This window comes from Canis lupus, chromosome 6 (genome assembly GCF_048164855.1).
Source record: "Canis lupus baileyi chromosome 6, mCanLup2.hap1, whole genome shotgun sequence".
NCBI classification, from domain to species: domain Eukaryota; kingdom Metazoa; phylum Chordata; class Mammalia; order Carnivora; family Canidae; genus Canis; species Canis lupus.
This window is the reverse complement of record NC_132843.1, coordinates 55483-68281: the sequence shown is the minus strand read 5'-3', so window position 1 is coordinate 68281 and position 12799 is coordinate 55483. Positions and strand designations below refer to the sequence as shown.

General features: G+C 37.0%; 1 protein-coding gene across 1 annotated transcript in view; it reads left to right on the top strand.

The window, feature by feature from the left end:
- Positions 1-8: 8 nt before the first annotated feature.
- LOC140634845 (cullin-4B-like) overlaps positions 9-12799 on the top strand; it is a 63122-nt gene continuing 50331 nt past the window's right edge. Inside the window, exons 1-3 of the mRNA XM_072828506.1 lie at positions 9-114; positions 2269-2487; positions 6386-6501. Coding sequence (XP_072684607.1) covers positions 2283-2487; positions 6386-6501 — 321 coding nt within the window. The 5' untranslated portion in view covers positions 9-114; positions 2269-2282. The remainder of the gene's footprint in view (positions 115-2268; positions 2488-6385; positions 6502-12799) is intronic.

The window sequence follows — 12799 nt, the reverse complement described above, 5'->3', positions numbered from 1 at the left end:
AGACTCCCGTCATTTCCGGTGGAGACCGGTTGAAGTCTCGCATCGCGAGACCGTGGGGCCGTGGGGTAGTCCACCGGCGGTCGTTGCTGAGGTAGTTTTCCATCTTTTAGAGAGGCAAGTACTTTGCGCCCCAGCATCCAAAATGTGTAAATTATTACTAGTTCGTTATGCCTTAATCTTGAGAGTAACTTGTTGGTATTTTAGGTCACAGTGGTTAACAGGCTTCTGTCGTTGGCTTTGTAAGTGACTCTTTAAGAATGTGAATATTTATTTTCTTTATTGACCTTGCTTCCATCTTTTCGTTTTCGAGTGAACATCCTATTTTTCTCAGCCTTTCTCCTTTCCGTTTTTCTTTGCCTCTCTCTCTATATTGTGCGCCTTTTCAAGTTTGTTTTTCATTATATCTGATTTGAGCGTGTCTTCGACTCTTAGTTTGCCCGTCCATGCTGTGCCTTTAGTGCAGTTTATACGGGTATTTCACTTTGTATTTCTTAGGTTTCCACAGTTTGGTGTGGTTTCTCTCATATTTACACAAGTTGTTACTTTTATTTGTACATTTTGGTTTTTTATTTATTTATTTATTTATTTTTATGATAGTCACACAGAGAGAGAGAGAGAGGCAGAGACACAGGCAGAGGGAGAAGCAGGCTCCATGCACCGGGAGCCCGACGTGGGACTCGATCCCGGGTCTCCAGGATCGCGCCCTGGGCCAAAGGCAGGCGCCAAACCGCTGCGCCACCTGCGCCACCCAGGGATCCCCATTTTGGTTTTCTTTTTAATCCAGTTTTAAATCTCTGACTTTTTATGTACCCATTTTTTTTTTTTTTATGTTCATCTGTTTCCATTTTTCGATGTCCTGTTTTTTATTTTAATGCTTTTATGTGGTAATCATCACTGGTTTCTTTCTGTTGATGTCATTTAGTTTGTTCATATACGTGTCCTCTCCAGTTCTTGAAGTACTTTGTTTTTCCCTACTTCTATTCTTTCCCTACTTCTATGTTAGGGAAAAGAGTTCTACAAATATAGAATGTTTACCTTGTGTCTCTGTATCTTCATGACACAAGTACTATTTTATTTGTTTTTTTGACTTTTCATATTTTTATCCCTCAGAAATATAGCCTGCATTTCATTCTCTGAGTCTTTTGTCTTTTCATTTTCTTTGTGTTAATGTCTTTATTTCTTCATGCCTGCTTTTAAAAATGTCTTGTTGAGCTTCTCGTACATTGCACGTTTGTTAGCGTCCACCATTGCTTCCCTCTCTTCCCCTGAATTTCTCTCGTGTTTATCCATATATTCATTTCTATCATAGTTTCTTTATGCCTTTCTCATTATGTGAGTAAATATTCTTTGCCTGATTCTTTTTTCTCTTTGGTTTTTCCCCACCATATTGTACAACCCCCTTTCTTACTGCTTCTACTGGTTTCCCGCCTTTAAACCCTTACTAGATGCAACTTTCTGCCCATGCATCAGTTTTTACTATTTTCTCATTTTCCATCTTATCTCTCAGACTTGCCATATTTTCTGCACCTTTATGATGAATATTTCATGAGAGTCCAGAGCGTTGTGTCTTTTGTGTACCCCTATATCTCATGTGTTCCAAACACCTGAATGGTACACAATAAATAAAAATCTTGTGCTCTGCCTTTCCTGACTTTCTATACTTCATTTCTTCTTGTCTGTTTAATATTTTTTAGCCATTCCTATGGTTTGTCTTTGTCTCTTTTCCTCTCAGGGTAGCTCTTTGTTGCAACAGGTTCTGAAATTTACATTTATGGGTGCCTTGCACTTTTCTTTCTTTCTGAGTCTGTTTCCATTTTCTGTCTGGAGTTTCTTTTATTTATGTATTTATTTTTTATGTATTTATTTATTTTTACCTTTTTACTTCCCGTTTTCTCTTGTTCTCTGATCTTTGTTCTTTCCTTGGCATATATGCCCTCTACACGTTACTCTAAAAAATATTCAGGATTATTTTCTCATTTACTACTACATTACCACTTCTTGTTTCAGTTTTCTTTTTCTTCTTCTTCTTCCTTTTTTTTTTTTTTTTTTGACTTTGCTCTTGATTATTTTTCTCTCTTGTTTAGATGGTTATTCATTTTTTCACACTGAGACCCTGGGGTAACAACCAGAGCCAAAGGCAGATACTTAACTGAGCATCCAAGTTGCTGTTATCTCCTGCTGTTCCTAAATTTCCTTCCTTAAGTCAGACTTCTTAAATCCAGCAGACAAAATTATAAACTGGAATTTTTATTTATTTATTTTTTACAGGACTTAATGTGAACATGGCTGAGGAAGACTCATTCTCATCATCTGCTACTACCTCTCAGGAACAAGAACAACTTGAAAACAGAAACTTGATAGTTCCCTCTGTGGCTGCAGACCATCACACAGATGACTTGACTGAAGCCTCCACAACTCTGTCTGGTTTTGCCGGTGTCAAGCTTGGCACAGGCTCTGTCAAGAAATTAGTAATCAGAAACTTTAAAGGTAACATAATGATCATTTTATAAAGATTTCAGTTTTAGCTCCACATTTCCTATTGCTGCTTTTTGATTTTTGAATTCTGAGAGATAAAGTTTTATTTTTTGTGGCACAGGTAAATTTTAGAAGATTTAGGAACATTGCTTTCCCAGCCACGATATAATCGTAACCCGTGACCTTTGGAAATTTGCTCCGTGCTTCACTTTTTTGTTTCCCTCTAAAATACATTTTCAGTTCTCTCTTAGATTTTGAAATACATTCTAGACTTCCAAACCTTTGTAGATTAGTTTCCCATCTTTTTAGTGACTAGATCTGTGTTATAGTGAAAAGTGGTCTTACACAGATAGTCAAAAAAGCAACAATTTAATTATTTGCTGACATAAAATATGTGGTAAAAATAATACACTTGGATGTGAATAATAAAATAATAAATAAGATCTAGTAGTAAGAATAAATGGATTTTATGCATTTAAAAATTTTTGAGAAGGGCAGCCCCGGTGGCTAGGCCGTTTGGCACCGCCTTCAGCCCAGGGTGGGATCCTGGAGACCCAGGATGGAGTCCCATGTCGGGCACCCTGCATGGAGCCTACTTCTCCTTCTGCCTTCGTCTCTGCCTCTCTCTCTCTTTCTCTCTCTCTCTCATGAATGAATAAATAAAATCTTTAAAAAGAATAAAAATAAAAAAATAAAATTTTTGAGGAAATATTAATATAAAAATTAGAGACTCAACAATTACTGAATCAAGTTTTTTCACGTAAGGTTTTTTTTTTTTTTTTTTAATTTTTATTTATTTATGATAGTCACAGAGAGAGAGAGAGAGAGAGAGGCAGAGACATAGGCAGAGGGAGAAGCAGGCTCCATGCACCGGGAGCCCGATGTGGGATTCGATCCTGGGTCTCCAGGATCGCGCCCTGGGCCAAAGGCAGGCGCCAAACCGCTGCGCCACCCAGGGATCCCTCACGTAAGGTTTTTAAAAGTAAATCCTTACATTTGTATTTTTTTATTTTATTTATTTTTTAAGGATTTATTTATTTATGAGAGAGAGAGAGAGAGCGAGAGAGAGAGAGAGAGGCAGAGACACAGGAGGAGGGAGAAGCAGGCTACATGCCAGGAGCCCGACACGGGACTTGATCCCGGGACTCCAGGATCATGCCCTGGGCCAAAGGCAGGCACCAAAGTGCTGAGCCACCCAGGGATCCCCACATTTGTATTTTAAAAACCAACATTTTTGATATCCCATTAGGTTTCTCATTGTTTATACAGTTTAAAGGATGTATTCCAGCCTTGTTACTATCTTTAACTGTGAGGAATTTTGTTTGTTTAGAAATTCTCATATTCACTTCTTGTCTGCTTACAAAGTACAACTCTTGATTGTAGGGAAAATCTCAAATATTACAGAATTTCTGTAGAACACCCCACATTCTGTAGAACTTTTCAAAAATGTTTTTAATATTTTGCCCCCTAGTGGTTTTCTGTTTTATCTGTCTAGAACCTAGTGCATGCTACTAGGTGTATTATGCAGAAGTTTGACTTTCAATTGTTGCAACTGTAAAAAAGCAATCTTTAGGAATATTTCAAATAACATGAATTCATATTATATTCATGCGTCGTTGAATGAATGAAAATTAGGACTTCCAATATCTTTTGGTATATTTCAATATTTGTAGGATAAATTTCAGCAACTGAAATGCCTTGGTCTATACCTCTTGTTTTCGTTTTTTTTTGTTTTGTTTTCGTTTTTTAGTCGGTATTAGTCGATATTAGTAATTTGATCTGCTTTTTTTTTCATAGTTAAGGTTTAGCTGTATTAAATATCTCTTAAAGTTATTTAAATAATTTTGACTAATTTCACATTCCTACATGAAGGATTTAAAAAATATGCCTTTCTGTTTCACATTTTTAACACTAAAAACAAATTTAGAAAATACTCTAGTGCATTGAGTTGGAAGATTGAAATAGTATTCTACTGTTTTGAGTATCATCATACGGACTTTTGATTTTTTTGCTGACTTTTTTATATGAACTTGTAGATTTGAAGCAACACTTCCTCTTCTTTTCTCATGATATAATTAATAATGGTTTTTAGGCTTTTAAAATAACTCATTCTTTCAGGGGAAATTTTGTATAATAGTAAATTTCTTGAGAGTGAATGTGATGATTAAAAACAAAGCAAAACAAAACAAAACAAAACCTGAGGCACTCGGGTGGCTCAGTCAGATGGATGACCGACTTTTGATGTCATCTCAAGTCTTGGTCTCAGGGTCTTCAGTTCAGGCCTTCATTGGGCTCCATGCTGAGTGTGTAGACTCTCTTTTATTAGTTCTGCGCTTATATTTTTACTGAGGTGAAATTCACTTTACACAAAATTAGACTTTAACTGCTTTAAAATGGACACTTGTGGGTTTAGTAAATGACAATATTATGTAACTACCACCTGAGTCTAAACCTGAGACATTCTTTTAAATATTTTATTTATTTGAGGTAGGGGAAGGGAGATACCAAGAGAATGAATGAAAGAGTGAGTAAGGGGAGGGGCAGAGAGCGAGAGAGAAGCAGACTGGATTCTCAGCATGCTTGAGTGGGGCTCAATCCCAGGACCCTGAGATCATGACCTGAACTAAAACCAGGAGTCGGATGTTTAACTGACTGAGTCAACCAGACATCCCGGATTCTGAACTAAGTAATTTTAATCATTCTCATTTAGTCCTTTGTAATCACCTCAAACTGAAGCCCCATAAGCATAAACATTATCGTTTCCCTGCCCCTTCCTTTTGCTTTCCTATCTCCTCTCTACCAGATGGTCAGCAGTTTGCTTTCTGTCTCTATGGAATTACATATTCTGGATGTTTCATATAAATGAAATCATTCTGTAAGTGTCCTCTTCTGTCTGGCTTCTTTCACATAGTATAGTGCTTTTGGAGTTCATTCATGTTGTGTGGCATGTGTGATAGCTTCATTTTTATGGGCTAAATAAAACTCCATTGTATGGACATTCATGCTGCTATGAACATTTATGTCTAATATTTGTATGAATGCCTGGTTTTAATTCTCTGGCTGTATAGCAAGAAGGGAATTGTGAGGTTACATGGTAATTCTGTGTTTAACTAATTGAAAAACTGCTAAGGTTTCCCACAATTTTATATTCCCACCAGAAATGTACAAGTGCTCCGATATATCTACCTTCTCTCAAAAACTTGTCGTATGCTTCCTAGTAGGTGTAAAGTGGTTTATCATAATTTTACCTACATTTATCTATTTACTTACATTGACTGAGTTTTCATACGCTACTTGGCCATTTGTATAAATTCTTGAAAATGTCTCTTCACATTCTTTGCCTAGTTATTAATTGCATTTATCTTTTTTTGTAGTTGAATTGCAAGAGTTTTTATTCTAGGTGCTTGATACTTATCGGTTGTATGGTTAGCAAATATTTTCTCATATCCTCAGGGTTGTATTTTTGCTTTCTTGGTTTTTCATTTGGTGCACAAAAATTTTTACATTTTAGAGTAATGAGCTCCAAGAAATTTTCTTTTGTTGCTTATACTGTGGTGTCAAGAATGAATCTATTGCAAGATCCAGGATTATGAATATTTATCCCTATATTTTGTACCAAAATTTTGATAGATTTTTCTTTCATATCTATAGTCAGGCCTTTGATTTTGAATTATGTTTTGAATATGTTAGGTAGCAGTCTGTCTTCATTTCTTTAAATGTAGATATCTCGTTGTCCTAGTGTTATTTATTGGAGAGACACATTTTTACCTGCTCAGTGGTCTCCACACACCTGTTTAAAATAAATTTGTTTTAAGTGTATGATGATGTTACATTTCATCATTTGGACACCGTTAGTATTTGGCCATTGTCTCCTAAACATTTGATTCATAATCTTTTGTTTATTTATTAGATAAACCCTTGATACTGGAAAACTACACTGAAGAGGCATGGCAAAAACTAAAAGAAGCTGTGCAGGCTATCCAGAACAATACCTCTGTTCAGTACAGCTTGGAAGAACTCTATCAGGTGTGTGTTATTTTGGGATATATAAATACTCATTACTAGTAATGGAGACAGGACATATATTAGTAATTGAATTATATTTGCTTGCATCTATTTTATCATTATGCATTATAATCAGAGAATCCATCGAAGATTGCAATCATGAAGTTCAGTTTCTGAATTTATAATTGGTAGATTTATTTAGCTGCAGTTATGCTGTGTACACTCTGCTTTATGTATATTCTTATTCTTTGGTTATTTTAATTCAGTTTAATTTAGCAAGATTTTGTGTAAGTTTCTCTTGCTTTAAAAATAATCTAGAATGGCTTTTTATTAAAATTGGAGAGAAATGCATCGAATGACGAATGAACGTCAAGACTATCCAGGACCTTGTAAGTAGTTTACCCCATAAATAGATATTAGAAAGATAACTACATTGTTGAATACCAGTAGTTCTTTCTTTGTTTTATGTAGCATATTTACCTTTTTTCTCCATACAACTTTACATTAGCCCCCCCCCCAAAAATATTTCTCAAAGGAATACAGTAGAATTTTGGAGCTGTTATTCAGACTAATTTTTTTAACTTGATTTACTCTTTTATAACAACATAATCACTATTCATTTCCTTCTTTTTGTTACGATCCTAGCTTCATTCTTTGTGTTTTCTGGACTCTTACAAATTACAAGCTGTTAGCATTTTTTGGTTAGTTTTCCTTTTTACTCAAATCATCTGTTTTATAGGTAGTTGTATACCTTGATCTCATGTTTTAAATTCTCCTATGTGCACAATTTGAAATGCTGAACCTCAGTTCTTTTATATGAATACTTTAATCCACACTATCAGCTGATAGTCCTGATAAAAGCATTTGGCAGGAGATTCTATTCTTTCAGGCCTCAGTTTTCTCATATTTTAAAGTGCTAATAATAACACTGTAGTATTTAGAGCACAGTGTAATTTTGTTAGGTATAAGATGATGTATGATTGAGATAAATCATTTGAAACAGTATCTAATAGAGAGCACCTAAGTAATTTTGAAGCAGTCACTCTTTTTTCTCTAGCTCCTCCTTTGGACACGTGGAATAGTTTTACACTCATATATGCCTTCTGTATATTATATGTACAGTCAGAAAATTATCCTTTTAGAGATATATGTGTATATTTTATAAATAGGATATTACTTATTCTCAATAAGTCTCGTACACTTAAGTATTTGTACTTACTCTCTTGAATGTGAAGTTTTTGTAGTATACATATTCTTTTATCCTTTTTTTATTACAGTGAAACAAACATAAGATATTATCATTTTAGGTTTACGTTTCAGTGACATCAAGTACATTCACTGTGTTGTGCCATTACTAGCACTACCCTAGTTCAAGGACTTTTTTCATTCCCCAGAGGGGAAGCCCATGCCCATTAAGGATTCAGTCTCCATTCCCACCTCACCCGTCTTCTCAATTTCTTTTCTATATGTAGAGAGTTACCTAATCTTGGTATTTTGAATAGTGGGAATTATGCAACAGGCAAGCTTTTGGAACTACCTTTTTTCACACAGTATATATTTTCAAGGTTTGTTTATATTGTATCATGTTATACTACTTCATTCCTCTTATAGATAGGTAAATAACATTTCATTATGTGATACACCACATCTTTTTTACGAGTAATGAACATTTGAATTGTGGGTTGTTGTGAATAAGTCTTCTGTGAGCATTTGCGTGTAAAATTTTCTTTGACTGCTGGCTTTCAATTATTTTGGTTTTATATGGTGAAATGGAAGTGCTAAATCATGACACAGTTCTATACTTAAGTTTTTGAAGTATGGTCTAATTGTTTTTCACAGTGGCTGTCCCATAGTACTTTCCTGTACATTCTCTGTGAGGGAATGTACAGGATCCAGTTTTTCCACATCGTCCCTAACACTTGTTATTTTACATTTTTTCACTGTAGACATCCTAGCAGACATGGAGTGGTACTCATTGTGATTTGCATTTTCTGAATGACAGTGACATGAAACATCTGTCTTCTCCTGAGCTTGTCTCCTTGTGTGTGTCCTTTGAAGATTGTTTGAAAATGTGTTTTTCAAGTCTGCCTTTTATTAAACTGTATTTGTCATTTTGTTAAATTGTATGAGCTCTTGATATATTCTGGATGCTAGACTTTAAGATATATTGTTTGCAAGTATTTTTTTTTTTTTTACCATTCTCTGGATTGTCTTTCTACTGTTTATGAGAAGAGATTTTTGAAAGTGAAATTTACATAACAAAAAATTAACTTTTTCTCGTTTCAGAAGAAGTAAAATTTAGTGATTCATCACTTATATATAGTGTTCCTTCCATCACATGCCCTCCTTAATGCCCATTACCCAGTTCCCTTATCGTCCCACCTCTCTCCCCTCCAGCAACCCTCAGTTTGTTTCCCAGAGTTAGGAGTCTCTCGTGATTTGTCTTCCTCTCTATTTTTATCTTATTTCCTCTTCCCTTCCCCAGTATTGACCAGTTTTGTTTCTTAAATTCCACATAAGTGAAATAAATGGAATTTGTTTTTCTCTAACCTGTTTCACTTTGTATAATACTCTTTAGTTCCATCCACATGATTGCAAATGGCAAGATTTCATTCTTTTTGATAGGAATAATATTCCATTACAGGTATACATCGCTTCTTCTTTGTCTTTTCATCTGTTGGCGTACATTTGGGTTCTCTCTGTAGTTTGGGTAGTGTTGATAATGCTGCTGTAAAGATTGGGGTGCATGTGTGCCTTTTCAAATCAGCATTTTTGTATTCTTTGGATAAATGCTTAAGAGTGCAGTTGCTAGGTCATATGGTAGCTCTCTTTTTAACTTCTTGAGAAACCTCCATACTGTTTGCAGCAGTTTGCATTCCCACCAGCAGTGTAAGAGGGTTCCCCTTTCTCCACACCTATGTCAGGACCTGTGGTTTCCCGTGTTGTTCGTTTTAGCCATCCTTACCATTGTGTTTTTGATTTGTATTCCCTGATGCTGGAGTGACGTTTAGAATCTTTCCATATGTCTGTTGGCCATTTGTGTTTCTTTCTTGGATAAATGTCTTCTTCTATCTGTTTCTTACTTAACTGGATTGTTTATATTTGAGGTGTTGATTTTGTGCAGTTGTTTATAGATTCTGGATACTAACATTTTTACTGGTATATAGTGTATTTATAATGTTGTATTGGATAAGCAGTATCTTACTAAATTTAATTTTTATCACCCAGATGGAAATTAAACAGTTACATTTCAATTTTTATTCCCCACCTGTGGCCAACACTGATTTGGTTTCAATTTTTTAATTTCATTTTTAAGGATTATCTTGTTCAGGATATTTCATATAAATGCAGTTAAATAGTATGTCTCTCATGTCAGTTTTCTTTCAGTTGGCATTATGTTTTTAAGATTCAGCTATGTTGTGGCATGTACCTATACATCATACAGTATACATCATACATATACAGTATACATCATACTTTATTAGACTGAATAATAATTCATAATATGGATGTGCCAGAATTTATTTACTCACTCATCTCTTGATAGAGCTATGATCCCATTTTTGATTGTTGTAAATAGTGCTTTTATGAACACAAATGTACGTGTACTTGTTTGAGTGGGGTTCTCAATTCATTTGTGTATACCTAAAGGAGAATTGAGAAATCATGTGATAATTCCATGTTTAACTTGTTTAGAAGCCGCAACATTTGTTCCTCAGTAGATGTACCACTTTACATGGTATTGTCCATATATATGAAGGTTTTAATTTCTCCACACCCTTTTCAACACTTTTTTTTTTAGTTCTGTTGATAATAGTCATCAGAGTGGATTTTAAGTAGTTCACACTGAAGTTTGATTTACATTTCGCAAATGACTAATGATGTTCAATATGTTTATATAGGCTTGGCATATTTGTATATTTGATTTTTTGAGAAATGTCTATTAAGTACTTATATTAATAATATCACCTTAATAAAAAATGAAGTACTTAATAGACATTAAATTTAACATAACAAAATTTCCCATTTAAAAATATGCAGTTGGTTTCAGCTCAGTCATAATCTCAACGTTCTGAGACATTGGGCTCTGGCTCAGGGCAGAATCTGTTGAGGATTCTCTTCCTCCTCTTCTACTTTCCACCCTCTTTGCCTGTCCTTCTTCCATTGCACATGCTGTTTAGATCTGGGTTCCATTCATATATACTGTTAGAAAAAGTTCCAACTTTGCTTACATGTGGTATCAATTCATTTAACCGATTATTCTCTTCTTGTTGAGTGGTATTAGTATCCTTGCCAAGTACCAGTGGAATTATGGATGTATGTGTGTATTTATAGTGTATTTCTGGTTTTTTTAGCTGTATGCCTGTCCTTATTCCAAAATTATACTCTTTTGATTATGCTAGGCTTTATCATAGCCTAGGCTTTATTGCTTTTCCTATTTCCCCAGACTCCTCCTCAGATAATTCTAATTGGCCTTAATTTCATGTTTGCTGATTTTAACTTCAGCTGTTATTTTCAGCTTTGGGTTTTTGCTTGTTCTTATGATATATTTTTATTGAAATTCTCCATTCATTGAGACGTGATTTAGCTTGTTTCCTTTGGGATTTTTTTTGGCCAAAATATAAAAGTCATTTTAGCATATGATAAAATGTATTGATTGTGGTAAGTCCAAGTCTTTGCTCCCTTGTGGGTAGCTTTCGTTAATTTCTGTATTCATAGAATGGGCCATATTTTCTTTTTCTTAAGATTTTAAATATTTATGCATGAGCGACAGAGAGAGAGAGGGGGGGGGGGGCAGAGACACAGATAGAGGGAGAAGCAGGCTCCATGCAGGGAGCCCGACCTGGGACCCAATCCTGGAAGCCTCCACCGAAGCCGCCCCCGCCCCTCCCCCGCCCCCCCCGCCCCTCCCCTCCCCTCCCGGGGCCGCGCAGCCCCCTATGCGCGGAGCCTCCGCCTGAGCCGCGCAGAGCCCCCGCCTGAGCGGCCGCCTGAGCGGCTGCCTGTGCTGCTTCCGGGCCGCGCAGCCGCCTCCGCGGAGCCTCCGCCCGAGCCCCTCCGACCTGCTCCCGGGTCCAGCCATGCGCGCGCTGCAGCCCTTTAGGGAGCTCGGCCACGGGTTGTGGGGCTCTCCCCGGGGCTCAGGTGTCTGTTAGTGTCCCAGGGAGCCTGAGGGCATCCCCGCCCTCCAGGGATCCTGCTCTAACGCCCGGGAAGATTGTTGAAGCTCCTGCTTCTCCAGGCGGGGCTTTCCTGTCCTGGGGACACTCACCCCGGCCTTAGCCCGGCTCCTCGAGGGGCTCCTCCCCCTCGGATGCCTATGGTTTCTTTAACCCCCTCCTCCCCCCCTCCCCCCCCCACCCCCCGCGTCTTCCTACCTTGATAGAAGCGTGAACTCTTCTCACTGTATCATTCCGACAGTTCTGTCTAAATCTCAGGCCGAATTCGTAGATTTTCAGGACTTGAAGGTTATCTAGGTAATTTGGTGGGGACAGGTGACTTGAGGACTCTACTCTTCCGCCATCTTGCCCCATGCCCCCACAATTTTTTTTAAAGTTTTAAAAAATTAAGTTTTGGTTAATTATCATACAGTGAAATATTGGTTTCTGGAGTAGAATTCAATGATCCATCACTTAAATACACCAGTGCTCCTCACATCAAGTGCTGTCCTTAATGGCTATCAGTCATCCAGCCCATTGCCACCCATCTCCTTCCATCAACTCTCAGTTTTTTCTTTATTACTAAGAGTCTCTTATTGCGGTTTCCCTCTTACCTTTTGCCCCATCCCGCCCCCCCCCGCCCCCCCCCGTCTTCATATGTTTTGTTTCCCAAGTTCTACATGAGTGACATCATATGATATTTGTCTTTCTCTGAACTTATTTCACTTAGCATAGTGTGTTCTAGTTCCATCCACATAGTTGCAAATGGCAAGATTTCATGTTGTGATGACTAAGTAATATTCTATTGTAAATACACCAGTTTATCCACTCAACAGTCCATGCACTTTTGGACCATCTCCATAGTTGTGCTCTTTCCATAGCTTGGCTTTTGTTGATAATACATCAGAACGCAGGTACCTCTTAAAATTTGTATTATTGTACCTTTGGGTAATAGTGCAGTTGCTGGGTCACAGGTTAGTTCTATTTATAACTTTTGAGGACCCTTCATCGTATTTTCCAGAGTGCCTGCACCAGTTTGCATTCTTACCAACAGCATAAGAGAGTTCCTGGTTCCCAAATCCTTGCCAGCCCCTATTATTTCTTGTGTTAATTTTAGCCATTGTGACAGGTATGAGGAGCTGTCTCATTGTAGTTTTGAT